The 17,495-nt window shown below is 48.1% G+C and overlaps 1 protein-coding gene across 1 annotated transcript in view; it reads left to right on the forward strand.

Moving 5' to 3' along the window:
• The first annotated feature begins 813 nt into the window (after positions 1 to 813).
• The window catches only part of GMPR (guanosine monophosphate reductase), a 48,769-nt gene continuing 32,087 nt past the window's right edge, over positions 814 to 17,495 (forward strand). Inside the window, exons 1-4 of the mRNA XM_007973621.3 lie at positions 814 to 1,003; positions 8,566 to 8,685; positions 12,016 to 12,099; positions 16,336 to 16,509. Coding sequence (XP_007971812.1) covers positions 917 to 1,003; positions 8,566 to 8,685; positions 12,016 to 12,099; positions 16,336 to 16,509 — 465 coding nt within the window. The 5' untranslated portion in view covers positions 814 to 916. The remainder of the gene's footprint in view (positions 1,004 to 8,565; positions 8,686 to 12,015; positions 12,100 to 16,335; positions 16,510 to 17,495) is intronic.

Below are 17,495 nucleotides of genomic sequence, written 5' to 3' on the forward strand. Positions count from 1 at the left end.
CTGGGCAACACAGTGAGACCTTGTCTCTTAACAAGTCCAAAGGGAATCATGGCCTCAAGAATCCCAGTACAGCTCAACAGTTAACTGCCCATGCTCTTTTCCTTAATGCTGTACAACCTCCCTGGGGTTTCTCCTTCTTTGGCAAGTGAGAGGCCTGCCCCTCAGCACGGGCTGAGCACACCGGGCTTGAATTTTAAAAAGGGGGAAGCCGCGGGGCACGGTGGCTCACGCCTGTGATCCCAGAACTCTGGGAGGCCGAGGCAGGCGGATCACTTGAGGTCAGAGTTCGAGACCAGCCTGGGCAATATGGTGAAACCCTCATCTCTAGGAAATAATTTGAAAATAAGCCGGGTGTGGAGGCGTGCGCCTGTACTCGGGGAGGCTGAGGCATGAGAATCGTTTGGGCCCAGGGGGTCGAGGCTGCGATAAGCGGTGATCGCTCCACTGCACTCCAGCCTGAGCGACAGTGAGAGACTCTTGTCTCCAAAAAAAAAAAAAAAAAAAAAAAGAAGAAGAAGAAGAAGTAAAAGCTCTCGGAGCGACTTTCCCTTGGATAAGGCAGGCACACGCTAAGTCCCCTCCCTATCGGGGACCTTGGGGACAAACAGGACGGTGCGCATTTCCCTCCCCCGTCCCCGTTCGGTCACTGCCACGGGCTGTATACCGGCGGGGGAAGGACGGGGGCGGGGGCGCGAGGAGGAAGGGCTAACCAGCCTGCTTCTCAGCCCCTGCCCGAGACGGAGGCGGTGCCCGGGGCGGGCCAAGCGTGACCGCGGGTCGGCGGGGCGGGTTTAAGAGCGCGGCGTGCGCGCCCTGCCCGCGCCAGCTCCCGGCCGCGGCACAGCAGCCTCGGCGCCCCCCGCGCCGCTGCCCCCGCCCCGCCGCCGTCGCTGCCGCAGCCAGGAGCCGCCGCACCATGCCCCGCATAGATGCGGACCTCAAGCTCGACTTCAAGGATGTCCTGCTCCGACCTAAGCGGAGCAGCCTCAAGAGCCGAGCCGAGGTGGGGGCCGTTCGGAAGTCGCAGTGGGGCTGGGATTTTTTTTTTCCGGGTGGCGCCGGGCAAGTGGGTGGAAGGGGGGTGGCACGGGGTTACCCTGCCTGCTTTGGTGTTTGAGGTTGGGGCGCTGCATCCCTGTTCCCCCGCCCCAGCACCTGCCGGGACGTGAGGTGTCTTTAAGGGCGGTGATACGGCGGCCCTTGAAATTCTCTACACGTCGGTCCCGTTAGGTGGCCTGGGGGAAGTTCACAGTGAAACTTGACCACAGATGAGCAGAGATCCAGTGGCCAGTTGGTTTAGAAGGAATGGGGGTACGAGGGCGCATATTGCAAGAAAAGGAAACTGGAGCTAGAGGAGAGAGGACGACAAAAACAACTGCAGATCCCGGTGATTTTTGGCAGCGTCTCCTAGTGCTGAGAATTGCTGCTGCTTTCGCTTCAGGTCCAGCGGTGGAACTTAGTGAATGCGTCTGAAAAAACAGGAGAACCCAGGGCACAAGTTCAGTGTTTCCTTTCGGAGTTTGGCGGCCTTGCTGGCAGTGGGGCTTGGAGACTCTGCGGTACTGGACAGTCCGCGGTCCCAGCCTAGCCCTGGAGAAGCGGAAAGCTTTGGGGTGGGAGAGGTGGGGACGAATTGGAAGCCTCGGGCATTTCCCTGGTTCTGCCTGGATGTACTCAAATCCTAAGGAACAGGTGGAGACCAGACTGGAAATAGGCTGGGGGAAGGGAGGTCAGCCCCTGAAGGATAAACTAGTTGCACTGAAAGGCAGAGTGCCCCGGGGTGGTGTGCGCTGGTGACTGTGGCTTTGCTGAGAGCTGGAGCGGAAGGTGAGGAAACTGGACACGGCTGAAGGAGTAAACACTAGGAGGCTGGGCCAACCTGCACAGCTCCGTCCATCCAGCTCCACAAACAAGACCATAAATAAATCCCCTCAGCAAAAAAGTCCGCTGCCCACTCCGGTGACAGGCCTAACTGCAGTGCCTGGGGCTGCCAGCCGAGGGCTTGCTTGGATTGGGGAAGCTTCCGCCTTAGCCAATGACTAAACCAAGTGGCCTTCTGTAAGCGGCAGCATTGGCTGGCTGGAGCCCGGCAGGACTGGAGGAGGTGAGGGAGGAATGATTAAAGCTTATCACCCCAGATTGGGTGACCCTGTGCCTGTCCCTCATGACCTTTCAGGTGCTAAAGAGGGGGCCTCTCGTGGAACAAAAACAGTTTGGAGGGCAGGCCTGGGTCTCTGGAAGCATGAGCGTAGCCAGTACCTAAGGCAAGACCAAGATGAAATACCGGGATTCTGGATATGCTAATAATTTGGTGGCCTCAATATTCTTTAAATATTCAAAATGTATTTAGAAGAGAGAAACTTATTTGTCAGAAAATTGGATGTTCAAAACAAAGATATACCTATTTTCTGAACCAGAAAACATGTTGAGAAGGTAAAATATTGAACATAAATGTAATAGGGCCAGGCACAGTGGCTCACACCTGTAATCCCAGCACTTTAGGAGGCTGAATTGGAAGGATTGCTTGAGGCCAGGAGTTTGAGACCAGCCTAGGCAACATAGCAAGACCTCAGCTCTACAAAAATTTAAAAAATCAGCCAGGGCAGTTGTGCACACCTGTAGTCCCAGCTACTTGGAAGGCTGAGGTGGGAGGATGGCTTGAGCTCAGGAGTTGGAGATTACAACAGAAATTTGAAAAATTAGAGCAGTGGTATACACCTGTAGTCCCAGCTACTTGGAAGGCTGAGGTGGGAGGATGGCTTGAGCTCAGGAGTTGGAGATTACAACAGAAATTTGAAAAATTAGAGCAGTGGTATACACCTGTAGTCCCAGCTACTTGGAAGGCTGAGGTGGGAGGATGGCTTGAGCTCAGGAGTTGGAGATTACAACAGAAATTTTAAAAATTAGAGCAGTGGTATACACCTGTAGTTCCAGCTACTTGGAAGGCTGAGGTGGGAGGATGGCTTGAGCTCAGGAGTTGGAGATTACAACAGAAATTTAAAAAATTAGAGCAGTGGTATACACCTGTAGTCCCAGCTACTTGGAAGGCTGAGGCAGGAGGATGGCTGGAGCCCAGGAGTTAGAGATTACAACAAAAATTTAAAAAATTAGAGCTATGGTGCACACCTGTAGTCCCAGCTACTTGGAAGGCTGAGGCGGGAGGATGGCTTGAGCCCAGGAGTTGGAGGTTACAGTGAGCTATGATGGTGCCACTGCACTTCAGCCTGGACAACCCTGTCTCTAAAGCTAAAATGAAATTTATGTAATAGAATGAATTACTCCTCAGAGAATACTATCACATCATGCGACAATGTCATGCAACACTTGGCTTCACAATTTGGGCAGATTGTAACTACTAATGTTCCAGTTTGGGATGGCACCTTTGCAATCTTTATGTACACATTGCAGTGAGAACTCAGTGCCCTTGAGATGTCTTTTTTATATTTTCACGTTCGTGGGAGTTTGCCAGCCATGGGCCTGGAGACTGAAGTTAACCAGCATTGCGTTTCTAATCGGTTGCCGTGATGGTTTAGCTCCCTGGTGCGTGAGGCTGTTGCCTGGCCGACCACCCCCATGGTCTGACTTTACTTGCCTCAGTGGCGTTGAGGATCTAGTTAGGCCTCCCTAATCCCCTCTTAATGTTTTCTCAGTTTGCTTGTTGATGCCTGAAATTTTTCATAGGCAGATAAAAACTTTTCCTTGCACAATCAGAAGCTTAAAATGTGTGCATCCTGGCAGAAGTAATATCTGGAGGCAAATTGGAAACTGAACGGTAGATGACCAACATTGAGCCTAACAGTGGATTTGTGTGGAGCCAGGAAAGAGAACTTACACCCTGGGAGTAGAGTCTGGCTGGGGGAGGAGGGTTTTGACAGCTGATGATGGGCTTATCCTCGTGGCAGTTTTGCTAAGAGCCAGGCCCAGCAATGGATCGTCAGGCTGTAAGCAGGAAACAGACAGTAAGAGTGATCTCCCCCTCAGAAGCTTCAGGACTCCTGCAAGGACATTTCTACCAGCCTCCCATGAATGAACATAAATGAAATGAATCTGAGGTCACCTCTGAAAGGCAAAGAATACAGGTAGCAGTGGCCCAGGTGGCCTTAGCCTGGATTCTCCAGGGAGGCATTCATCTCTCAAATGTCCAGCCCCTGGCATGGAAGAATAAAGCTCCACAGGGTCATGTGGGGACATTTGGATAATCTTTTTCTGAGAAATAATGACTTTGTGGATTGAGACAAGACCTTTGTTTTCATCTGATATGCTGGGAAGCCTGCATTCTCCCTGAGTGTTTTCTTCCTTAGAACCCATTTCTGGCTTAAACATTCTACCCTAGTCCTTAAGCTAGTAAGAATGTGCAATGGTGTCATCTTGGCTCACCACAACTTCTGCCTCCCGGGTTCAAGTGATTCTCCTGCCTCAGCCTCCTGAGTAGCTGGGATTATAGGCATGCGCCACCACACCCGACTAATTTTGTATTTTTAGTAGAGACAGAGTTTCTCCATGTTGGTCAGGCTAGTCTCGAACTCCCGACCTCAGGTGATTCGCTCACCTCAGCCTCCTAAAGTGCTGGGATTACGCTCCTGGAAATTTCTCCTTTTTATAAGAACAACAGTCATATTGGCCTAGGGCTCACCCTCTTGACCTCACCTTAGCTTGATCGTCTGCAGTAACCCTATTAACTAAATAAGGTCCCATTTACAGGTACTGGAGGTTAGGACTTCAACATTTTTTGTGGGGGGAGACATAAATCAACCCATAACAGTCTTTGTAAATTTTGCTTTGGAAAATTAAAGAGTTTGGCGCTGTTCTGAGTCATGAATGCATTACAATCGCCTAGGGAAACACTCCAAAATACACATAATGTGTCCAGCACAAAGGTGGTGATTCATGAAGTTTGAGGCAGCTGGAGCATGAGTATTTTGGAACCACTTCTAAGAGGATTCTGATGGGTACCCGGGTGTGCTGGACCAGCCTCTGAAGCCCTTTCCATTTGTGGAACCCTGCGGCTTGCTAGTAGCACTGCAGCTGGGCATGAGCTTCTCATGAGCCTGATAACTGATGGTGAGGCTTTCAGGGCTTGGATGCACGTTCAGAAGTCTGGGCTGGGGCCACCAAACACTGCAAAAGGCTGGAGGCCAGAACACAGTGTTCTTACCTTTTAGCCAGGCATTAGTTTATCCCACGCATTTTGAGCCACTAGAACTACAAAGTTGGAAGACGTTGTCCCTGTACTCAGACAGGTGTTACAGATAATGAGCAATCTATATAATTATGTAATAAAATACAATATATAAAAGAATTGTTTTACTCGGTGCCATCTGTGGATCTAGGAAAAGGAGCCTCTGTCCTGGGTCCCCTGTCTGCCCCCCTAATTGCATCCCTTCTCACCGGGCAGGGCCTGTGGGCTATGCTGTGCCTTAGGCCGTGCTCTAAGTACTCGGGATCCTGGATATCCTTCCCCAGGTGACTTTGAGCTGACTCTAAGGCCTGCATGGGCTTCTTGCCCTGGTATATTTCCAAGGGCCACCCATGATGCTGGTGTGCTCACCTCTAACCCAGAGCGGGCAAGTGGCAGTTGTTTATGGAAAAGTATGTGGGTATGCACAGAGCTTCATGTGCAGACTGAAGGTGGGGGGCTGTTCCTCTGTGCATACATAAGGATTTAGGTGAGAAGGGAAGAGGGGCAGACTGGGGCCCAGGGCCAGCTCCCCACCGCCATGTTCTGATGCCTTTCTGGTTGTGAATGAAATTGTTTTATTTTTAGGGTAGGAGGTTAGAACCTATTTTATGTAGCAGTTTGTTCGTTGGACTTATTACATTGAATTATTTAGGAATGTGGTAGGTGGGCCTCTATTTGTACTTTTTTTTTTTGAGACAAAGTCTCACTGTCACTCAGGCTGGCATGCAGTGGCATGATCATGGCTCACTGCAGCCTCAGCCTCCCGTGTTCAATCAATCCTCCCACCTCAGCCTCCTGAGGAGCTGGGACTACGGGCCCGTGCCACCCAAGCCTGGCTAGTTTTTTTGTATTTTGTGTAGAGATGGGGTTTCACCATGTTGCCCAGGCTGGTCTCGAACTCGTGAGCTCAAGTGATCTGCCTGCCTCAGCCTCCCAAAGTACTAGGATTACAGGTGTGAGCTACCGTGCCGGCCCATTTACACTTTTGAGCCCCTGACATGTTGGGTGGCGGGACTGGCTTTAATGAAGGCCTGTTAGAGAGCGGCAGAGATGTGTGTTAGCAGATGGGGGAGGGGACTTTGTTACTTTATGTTCCCTTTCAGGTCAGGCTTAGAAAATCTATATTTGGCGTACTGGCCGGCTGTGCCAGACTAAGTGCCAAGTGCTGTTCCTGTGAGGCTGAAATATTTAAAATATTTATCTCTGCTAGTGAACAACTGGCCCGTATGTGTGTGTGTCTGGGCGGATAAAGTTGGGGAAGATCACTTTATTTCTTATTCTTAGAATTAATGGTGGCAAAGAACTAGCTCATAAAAAGGACTGGAAATGAGGGGAAGCGTTTACTGTTAAGGCTGCCCTTTTCCATGAAGAGCTCTGCGTTTTGTGTCCTGCTGATAGGTTTTGGCGTGCCAAGAAAAACCCATTGTGATCTCAGCCGGGTGCAGAGTGTAGCAGCTAGTCCCATGCCTGTTGGAGGATAGAAGAGTAATTTGAGACCAAGGAATTCTGATTGTTTCAAGCCTGCCAAGCCAAATGTTAGAGAGCCATTAGCCGCATACAGGGTTGCCATGGGTAGATCCCTTCAGTTCTCTTTCAGAATGTCGCTGTAACGTGCTCCACTGAAGTATAACCCAGAGTCATCAGGAAGGAAGTGGGGAAAGGGACACGCCGCTGCGCGTAGGTTCGTGCACTTCCAGCATCTCATTTCTCCTCACTGATTGCTGTGTGAGGCCTGTGCAGTCATGTTTATGACATCATTCACCCAGGATGCCTTCTGGACACAGAACCCTGTGTTGAGAAGCCAGAGAAATGAAAAGGCTTAAGGGGCGGAGCCGTCCCATGGTGTTTTCTGACTTAATGCTGACTGCAAAGTGAAAGTTGCCTCAAGTGAAAAAAATGAGAGGAGTATCTAGGTAAACGTGGCAGAGAATGACTCTTGCTGGCGTAATTCATGAAGCCAGGGTTAATGTAGGTCTAAGTTACTTCAGAAGCGTAAGATTCACACCTGTGCTTCTCTGGCCAGTTCTCCTTGGGGAAGCACTCACTTCTAATGTGGTTTGTGTCTATCAGAGTCCAGCCAGAGAAACAAACAATGCTGGCTGTTTAAAACATGGAATTGAATGCGGGGCATCCTCACACAACTGAGGATATTGAGGCACCCCAGAGATCAGCAACAGCAAGAAGCCACCCTGCCTTAGGGCGAGGGTCGGAGGGAGAAGACAGTGCTCTGGAGCCCAGGAAGGGACTGGGCTCGCTTCGGGAAAGCTGGAACGAGGAATACGCAGGCCTCTCTGGTCAGAGGATCCAGGCCTGGAGGCGACACAGCTGCTCTGGAGAAGCTGCCTAAGGCAGCGGGGTTCTGGGAGAACTACCCTGACTTCCCCCTACCTCTGCCTGCCACTGTCCTCCAGTTTCCCATCCAGTGTCCTCCATTGACCAATCCCAGCCAGAAATGAACTTGAGAAGTGGAACCTGTAACAGGTAGCCTTCCTGGGATAAGAGCAGGCTGAGGATGGTGGGTGGGTAGACAGGCTGGCATCTGCCCTGGGTCAGAGGAGTAATTCGGACTCTTCCAGCTCTTGGTGAGTGCCTGGCTCTATCTGGCACGTGGCTTCTGTCAAGCCCACCTTGTGGCTGTGTTGTTCTGGATTGCCGATAGCAGGGTTAGTCCTACATGCCCTGATCTTGAAGTTACAGAAGAATTGGAGCCCCCGCGCCTACCCGTTTGCCCCCCAGCTGCTTGCAAGTCAAAGGAACAAGGGTTGATATGCGGGAACATATGGTTGCAATGTACATTCCACCAGCTTTTTGAAAGATTCTCATAATTAAAGCAGCCGTGGAGAGTAAAAGGCAAAAGGATTAATGGCGTGGTGCTCACTGCAGGGCGAATTTGGAGTGGGGCTCTAGGTGAAAGGTAAGAAGTAAAGGGATTGTTCCAGGATGAGGGCCATGATTGGCAAGGAAGAGTGGAGCAGGTGCTCCCAGGAGGGGAGTGGTTTCCATAGAGCTTGGAGGTGGGACGAAGATAACATGTACGAGGGTCTTTAGGGATGCGGCTAGAAGGCGGCAGTGGGGTTGGAGAGGCTGGGAAAGGAGGAGAGAGCTTCCGAGGCTTGTCTTGATGGTGGAATTTCCAGTGCCTTCTGCTGGTGCTTGAGCAAGGAAAGTGAGGAGCCCATTTCAGCTTTTGCACCTGAATCCAGTGCCTTACCTGGTTTCTTTTGGGACTCTGGTGTCTTTGGAATACCTGTCTTTGACCCCTAAGAGAATCCAGGGACCTTTGTGTTGTTCTTACTCCAAACTCCAGAAATTCTGCACATTTCACATAAGAGCAAAGCACTCATATCTTCCACCGCCCCCCCCCTTTTTTTTGTTTTTGCCAACAGGTGGATCTTGAACGCACCTTCACGTTTCGCAATTCAAAGCAGACCTACTCAGGGATTCCCATTATCGTGGCCAACATGGACACTGTGGGCACATTTGAGATGGCAGCTGTGATGTCACAGGTGAGGCGGTAGGCTTTTGTTTTTTTCCTTTGCTGCTCACAACATGGACATGTTATCAGGAGCCCACCCTGGCTTTATACACAGGGAAGAGTAGAAATGTGAGATGCTTTGGGTCATTCTCTGTCTTTCCTTTCAATCAGAAAGTGGACAGTGTCTGGATTCTGTGTTCAGTGAGATGGTCTAGATCTGCATCCATTGCTTCCATGAATGACTGTGATGGTTTTGGAAATTAGAGATACAAAAAGAAGCTAGACAACATGAAGAGTGCCATATTGCAGAAAAGTGACAACCCCTTTAAAATTAAGGCAGAGCTGTTTTGTATGCAGTCTGTGCTGCAGCATTTACTGTATAATTATGTCGAATACATGTATCGAGTGCTTATGTGCAAAACACTGCAGATAATGTATTTCTTTTTTTTTTAGATGGAGTCTTGCTCTGTCGCCCAGGCTGGAGGGTGGTGACACAATCTTGGCTCACTGCAACATCCGCCTCCCTGGTTCAAACGATTCTCTTGCCTCAGCCTCCCAAGTAGCTAGGATTACAGGCACATGCCACCAAACCCGGCTAATTTTTGTATTTTTAGTAGAGATGGGGTTTCACCATGTTGGCCAAGCTGGCCTTGAACTCCTGACCTCAGGTGATCCGCCTGCCCCAAGTGCTGGGATTACAGGTGTGAGTTACTGTGCCTGGCCTGTATCTCTTAATTTTGGACACAGCTCAACAAGATAGGTTCCTTTTACAGACGAGGAAACTGAGGCAGAGAGGGGAGGGGTAGGTCACTTGCCCTAGGCCCTCAGCCAGATAGATGCAGAGAGAGAATCAGGATTCCAACCCAAACTGACTCTTGAATCTAAGGAATTTACCCCTCAACTTAAATGGACAGATCACAGTACAAGCTCAAGGTCTCTCTTAGCCAACTACAACAGCCTAATTTTCCATAAAGAGGAGTTAATATCCTAGCTTTGGCTGGGTGTAGTGGCTCACACCTGTAATCCCAGGATTTGGGGAGGTGGAGGCAGGCGGATTGCTTGAGCTCAGGAATTCAAGATCAGACTGGGCAACATGGCAAAGCCTCATTTCTATAAAAAAAAAATATGAAAATTGGCTCGGTGTGGTGGCATGAGCCTGTAGTCCCAGCTACTCGGGAGGCTGAGGTGGGAAGATGATTTGAGCTGGGAGGCAGAGGTTGCAGTGAGCCAAGATGGCGCCACTGCACTCCAGTCGGGGTGACAGAGCAAGACCCTGTCTTAAAAAAAAAAAAAAAACCCCGAAAAAACAAAACTCATTGTGTAGATCAATCTGAGAAGCACTGTTTGTTAAAATACAATTTAAAAACAAATTAAAAATAGTGTCCTGGCTTTGGGAAAAATAAAGGAAAACCCGTTTGTGGGCAGAACCTTTATGGGTGAGAGGCAGAGCATCTTCTGCATCCTAGATGTGGAATGTCTGCTGCACTCAGGGGTTCTGTCTTTCCTGTGGATAATGCCTGCCAAGTGAAAAGGTAAATCCAATTAGTTGAGAGAGCTTCTCACTGTGGGCAGCAAGTCTAACCACAGGAGGTGCTGAGATTCATTATTAGCCAGCGATTCGAAGGAAAAGATTCTCAAATAAATTATGAGCTCCCAAAATGGAGTAGGGGTGGTCTGTCAGATTCCATGATCACTTGCATTGTCTGTCAGACCTCAGCCCCTACTGAGCGTTGGGCCAGAGGCTAATACATTAATTGCTAAGGAACTGGTATTTTTTTTCTCCTCACCCTTTCCCTGCTTTGCTCTGTCATCAGCCATTGCTACTGATGGATTATGCGTTAGTATAAAAGTGAGGGGAACCAGGGAGCAATCAATTCTGATTAATTAACATAATAGGTTATAGTCCAGGAAAAACCTAGAACTTGCTGCGCTCTTCCCATTTTCCTAGGAAGTCTCCCTGCTCACGGAATAGTGTAGACTGGTGTAGCTAACCAGGGATGGCTACTGTGAATTTCCTGTTTCTAGGATCCATAGAACTAGTGCAAGTTACTAAAGTCATAGAAGTTTAGGATGAGAAGTTGTAGATGGGGACATAGGTAGCCCCAGAGACGTTAGGTGGGAGGCTTCTGTTAAAGGGCAAGGTGTACAATCTCTGTAGTCAGATCCGAGTTTGACTCTGGCCTTCGTCTCTTCCTAGCCATGCATACAGTTGTTAAATTTTGTAATATTTTTTTTTTTTTTGAGACCGAGTTTTGCTCTTGTTGCCTAGGCAACAAGGCAGTGGTGCCATCTTGGCTCACTGCAACCTCCGCCTCCCAGGTTCAAGTGGTTCTGCTGCCTCAGCCTCCTGAGTAGTTGGGATTACAGGCACTCCACCATGCCCGGCTAATTTTTTGTATTTAGTAGAGATGGGGTTTCACCATGTTAGTCAGGCTGGTTTTGAACTCCTGACCTCAGGTGATTCACCCACCTCACCCTTCAAAAATGCTGGGATTACAAGTATACGCCATCGCGCTCAGCAAATTTTATAGGTTTTATTTGTTTTTTGTTTTTTAAATAGACATGGGGGTCTTGCCATGTTACCAGGCTGGTCTCAAACTCCTGGGCTTAAGTGATCCTCCTGCCTCGGCCTCCTAAAGTGCTGGGATTACAGGCGTAGGCCACCATGCCTGGGCAATTTAAATCTCTTAAGCTCCATTTATGCTCGTGAAGCTAATAATGCTGTTCAAAGTTGTTCCAAAAATTAAATGATATGTGGAAAAGACTGACACAAAGCAGGTCAGCAGGTCATAAATGCTGGGGCAATAGTCATAGATTTAGGGTTATACTTTATATAATTCCCACCATCAAGAATACCAACTGCCCGATGGATTTACCTTTCAGCAAGAAGTGTTCAGGTTGTGAACACAAGAGAAAGCTTTCAGGGGTAAGGTGGGGTTCTTCAGGGTTGGCTAAGCAGAAGTTTGCGTTGATCCTTCTCCTGGGCGGAGGACCTGCTGCCTGGTTTTCTCTTTGGACCATCTGTGCTGCTTTTGGCCTAATACAGGTGTGGGTGGGAGCCTGGGTGGGCTGGGCAGGGCTCTGAGAATTGTCTTTTATCCCTCTCCTGCCTCCTGGCAGAGCCTCTGTAGTCCTGAATGCAGTATTGTCTAACCAGATTAGAATGGGAAACAGGGTTTTATGATTTCAGTGGTTGTACCTTTGTCTGGTTTTGGCTGCTAGGAGCATATTCAAAGCAAATTAAGCATGGATGGCAGGAACACTGATGCCTTTGTCTTGTTGGATCACCACCTCCAGATGGAGGAGGGAGGGGGGGCTCTCACTTGGCTTCCCATCCTAATCGTGCTGTTTTGTTTCCTAGCACTCCATGTTTACAGCAATTCACAAGCATTACTCCCTAGATGACTGGAAGCTCTTTGCCACAAATCACCCAGAATGCCTGCAGGTACGACTACAGCCTGGTTATCAATTACCAGTGTAGCAGGGGGAGCAAAATCTTCAGAGCTGTCAAGAGGATTTCAGTTAGTAGCAGAGAGACATTGAGAGTTCGGTGTTTCTCTAGCCCTGTGCCATTGCCAGGGATTTGCTGAGAAAACTTGTTTCCATATCGTGTTATTAAAATACTAGGATTTATCTGTAAGAAATGTCTGTTTTCCCTTGAAAGATGAAGTGTTACATCCCAAGAGCTTGGGGAAGACCTGTGTTTCCTGCCAGCTAATTCAAGGTACAGCCTGTCTTTTGGCTGTAGAAAAAACTTCTGAGTAAAACAAGGTGTTTTAGAGTTGAGTAAACATTATTCCCACCAGGATGGCTGTCATCAAAAAGACAGATAATAGCCAGGCACCATGGGTCATGCCTGTAATCCCAGCACTTTGGGAGGCTGAGGTGGGAGGATTGCTTGAACCCAGTTCAAGGCCAGCCTGGTTAACATAGTGAGACCCCCATCTCTATTTAAAAAAAGACAATAATTGTTGTTGAGGATGTGGAGAAACTGGAACCCTATTCACTGCTGGGAATGGAATTTTTTTGGTGCATGCAGCTGCTTTGGAAAACAGTTGTCAGTTCCTGGAACATTAACCATAAGCGTTACCATATGACCCAGCAATTCCATTTCTAGGTGTAGACTCAACAGAAATGCACACATTTCCGCAGAAAAACTTGTACATGAATGTTCATAGCAGCGTTATTCATAATAGCCCAAAGTAGACTCAACCCAAATGTCTATCAGTGGGTGAAAGGACTTACAAAATAAGGTATAGCCATACAATGGAATATTGTTCAGCCGTAAGAAGGAGTCAAGGTCTGATACAGGCTACAGCATGGACGAACCTTGAGGACATTTCACTAAGTGAAAAGGCCAGAAGCAGCCGGGCGCGATGGCTCACGCTTGTAATCCCAGAACTTTGAGAGGCCGAGTTGGGTCGATCACTTGAGGTCAGAAGTTTGAGATCAGCCAGCCCAACATGGAGAAACCCTGTCTTTACTAAAAATACAAAATTAGCCAGGTGTGGTAGCGCATGCCTATAATCCCAGCTACTTGGGAGGCTGAAGCAGGAGCATTGCTTGAACCCGGGAGGTTCACGTGGAGGTTGCAGTAAGCCAAGATCGTGTCATTGCACTCCAGCCTGGGCAACGAGAGAGAAACTCTGTCTCAAAAAAAAAAAAAAAAAGGGCCGCACGCAAAGGCCATAGCATCTATGATCCTATTTCTAGGAAATGTCCAGAATAGCAAATCTAAGTCATGAAATAGATTAGTAGCCTGAGGGGCTGAGGAAGTGTGGGGAAGGAATGTGGTTAAGGGGTATGGGACTTTCTTTGGGAGGATTATGAAAATGTTCTAAAATCGATCATGATGGTTACAGAACTCTGAATGTACTAAAAATCATCGAATTGTGCATGTTGAATGGGTATGGCATGTCATTATATTTCAAAAAGCTGTTAAAAACCCAAGCATTTTAAAAACAACAAAAAGCCCTGCTGCAACACGCCTGCACCTCCTCCTGCCACATTCAGGGGGCTCCGAGACGGAGCCACAGGCAGGTCTCCCCGGGTTAGAGGTGCTCCCTGCTGGTCAGATCATTTATGATTGGAAAATGACTTCAGATCGTACCGTTTTCAAGGTCTCACTGGCTTTTTGTTGTTGTTACTGTGCTTTAATTATGTATGGATTTTGATTAGTGAAAACGTGGTTTTGGAGATAAAATCATTCTGACTCAATAGTAAGTCCTTTATTTTTGCCATATTGTGTTCAACTGAATTATGCTTGTTTTCACTTTCTTCTGTTTTTCTCTATAAGTTTGGGAATAATTTTCTTTTTTTCTTTTTCTCAGACCTCCCTCCACCTTCTTTTATTGTTTTTTTGAGGCAGAGTTTTGCTCTTGTCACCCAGACTGGAGTACAGTGGCGTTATCTCGGCTCACTGCAACCTCCACCTCCCGGGTTCAAGTGATTTTCTTGCCTCAGCCTCCTGAGTAGTTGAAATTACAGGCATGCGCCACTTAGCTCGGCTAATTTTTTGTATTTTTAGTAGAGATGAGGTTTCACCATGTTGGCCTCAAGTGATCCACCCACCTTGGCCTCCCAAAGTGCTGGGATTATAGGCGCGAGCCACCACGCCCGGCCTCTCTCCACCTTCTTTAAGGGAGGTTTTGGCAATGTATTGGTAACTGGAACTGTGGCCTTCATTACCAAGTGTGATACATCGACTTACTACACAGCCCGCCGCCAAATAAAAGGCAAATTCAAAAGGGATAACGTGAAAAACTTAGTAGCAGTGAGAGAAGGCAACCAATCTCGAGTTCCACGTAGTGTACTTTAACAGAAACGAAGTAAGATTTAAAAAAAGCAGAGCTCTAGTGGGAGGGAGAGTGGGCTTGTGTGGATTGGGCTGGCACAGGGCAGAGCTGTGAACCACGAGGCCCAGGCGTGAATGCACAGAGAAGGCTGGAGTAAATATGTGTCATGTTAACCATCAGCTCACACTCAGTCACACTCAGCTCACACTCAGTCTGTGCGCTGCAGCTCCGTTGTTATGATTTGGGGGAATAACATAAAGGATATTAAGATAGATCACTCGTATGTGGCCCAGGATTTGGAGATAAGAGTTAAAATATAAACGATCCATGTCTTAGTTTCACTAAGGCATAAATTAGTGAAAACAAGTCCTTTCCCAAGGGGCAGATGTTCAGAGAAGGGAGAGGTATGAGGTGCCAGGGCACTGGTGGAAGTTAAGGGACAAGGGTGTTATAGGGGAGGATGTGGTGGCTTCAGATTTAAAAATGTACAAGTGCAGTTGTGAAAGATCACGTCAGGCTTGTTTGTTTTCACACCTCGGGAAATTTTATCCCTTTAATAGGAAAACAGATTTGCAGTTCTGTGTAGAGGTTGAGATTTGCGTGCTGTATTAGGCTGTTCTTGCATTGCTTTAGAGAAATACCTGAAACTGGGTAATTTATAAAGAAAAGAGGTCTAACTGGCTAATGGTTCTGCAGGCTGTACAGGAAGCATAGCACCACCCATCTGCTATTGGGGAGGCCTGGGGAAACTTTCAATCATGGTGGAAGGCGAAATGGGAGAGAGAGAGAGAGAGAGAGAGAGAGAGGATGGGAGGTCACACACTTTTAATGATCAGATCTCCTGTGAACTCAGACCTAGAGATCACCAAGGGGATGGCCCAAGCCATTCATAAGGGATCCACCCCCCATGGCCCAGGCACCTCCCATCAGGCCCCACCTCCAGCACTGGGGATCATGTTTCAACATGAAATTTGGGTGAGGACAATATCCAAACTACGTCACATGCTGCACTATTATTTTATTGGGAGTGAAACTCAAAATAGAAAGGAGTTTGTCAGAGGCATTTCAGACATCTTCCCCTCTCTTGCTTCCCAAGCAAGGCGCTTAGGGTGAAGGCCACAGCTTTCATGTGGGGAAGCCCGAGTTGATTGCCATTTCTCCTTCCTGGAAACTTCCTAGTTCTTGCACATTGTCCTCCCTTGAGTGTCCCTGATATGACACAGTCATGCCAGTAGTTTTCTTTTTTTGGCAGAGGGGGATGGAATCTCACTCTGTTGCCCAGACTGGAGTGTTGCCCAGACTGGAGTGCAGTGGCACGATCTCGGCCCACGGCAACCTCTGCCCCCCCCGGGTTCAAGCTATTCTCCTGCCTCAGCCTCCCGAGGAGCTGGGATTACAGGCACCTGCCACCATGCCTGGCTAATTTTTGTACTTTTAGTAGAGACAGAGTTTCACCATGTTGGCCAGGCTGGTCTCGAACTCCTGACCTCAGGTGATCCACCTGCCTCAGCCTCTCAAAGTGCTGGGATTACAGGCATGAGCCACCACACTTGACTAATTTTTGTATTCTTAGTAGAGACGGGGTTTCACCATCTTGGCCAGGCTGGTCTCAACCTCCTGACCTCTGGTGATCTGCCCGCCTTAGCCTCCCAAAGTGCTAGGATTACAGCATGAGCCATCGTGCCTGGCCAAAGTTTAGATAATTTAATGAATGAATCCCTTTTACCTCTGCTGTTGCATGTGTCTTGAGCAGGTGCATTGTGCATTTGATCAGGGTAGACCTAAAAGGGTTGTTGTACTGTCCCAGAATAGGTGCATAGATGGGGCAGGGTCTGATGTCTGAATGCTACTATTCATGCCTGTCTTCTTGGTTTATTTTGGTGCAGCACGTAGCCGTGAGTTCCGGCAGTGGGCAGAACGATCTGGAAAAGATGACCAGCGTCTTGAAAGCTGTGCCACAGGTTAAGTTTATTTGCCTGGATGTGGCCAATGGGTATTCAGAACATTTTGTGGAATTCGTGAAACTCGTCCGTGCCAAATTTCCTGAACATACCATTATGGTAAGTACGGTAGAATATTACGGTAGAACATTCTCAAAATGGGGAAGCCACGAGGGAGTTGTTCAATGTGTCGAGGGGGCTGTATTCTCTTCAGAGCTTTTGGTGCTTCTTTGGTCAAAGATTAATTGAGGATCATTTGGGAAAGGATAGGTAGCCGCTGTGGAAGATCTGAAAACTAGCTTTCCTCTATAAATAATAAAATCCCCATCAACTTTGTAGGATGTTGGCTCCAGTTTTTCCTAAGTATCATCACATGTTTCTTACTATCTGATACTTTTTTTTTTTTTTTTTTTTTTTTTGAGAAGGAGTCTCACTCTGTCACCCAGGCTGGAGTGCAGTGGGGCGATGTCAGCTCACTGCAACCTATGCCTCCCTGGTTTAAGCGATTCTTGTGCCTCAGCCTCCCAAGTAGCTGGGATTATAGGTGCCCGCCACCATGCCTGGCTGAGTTTTTGTATTTTTAGTAGAGACTGGGTTGCACCGTGTTGGCCAGGCTGGTCTTGAACTCCTGACCTCAGGTGATCCGCCCACCTTGATCTCCCAAAGTGCTGAGATTACAGGTGTGAGCCACTGCATCTGGCCCCATATGATATCTTTGAAAGGGTCTATAATACTTCTTAACAGAGAGTGTATTTTAATATTGAAAACATGTGACTGGGTTTGAGTGTCACATATGTAGGTCCTCCATGTCCCACCCCTACTGCCAACGGGAAACTCTGCTGTAGGAGTTGGGAGTCCATGATATGAACATTTCATGACAGTCTACTCTCAGTGGCGAATCAGTCGGTGGTATATTTTATCTAGGAGCTTTGTTTCTTGACTTTTCCTGTATTTTCCTAATTACTTGCACCTTAACTAGTTAGAATGTAGATTAGTGACTTTTGGGAAAGATGGATTGGCAGAAAAAGGGATTTGGAACCTCTAGAGTACAACTTGGGCTTTTGCAAAAACCTGTATTGTAATTAGGCAAGGTTTTGCTAATTCTA

The sequence above is a fragment of the Chlorocebus sabaeus genome, chromosome 17 (assembly GCF_047675955.1).
Source record: "Chlorocebus sabaeus isolate Y175 chromosome 17, mChlSab1.0.hap1, whole genome shotgun sequence".
NCBI classification, from domain to species: Eukaryota; Metazoa; Chordata; class Mammalia; order Primates; family Cercopithecidae; genus Chlorocebus; species Chlorocebus sabaeus.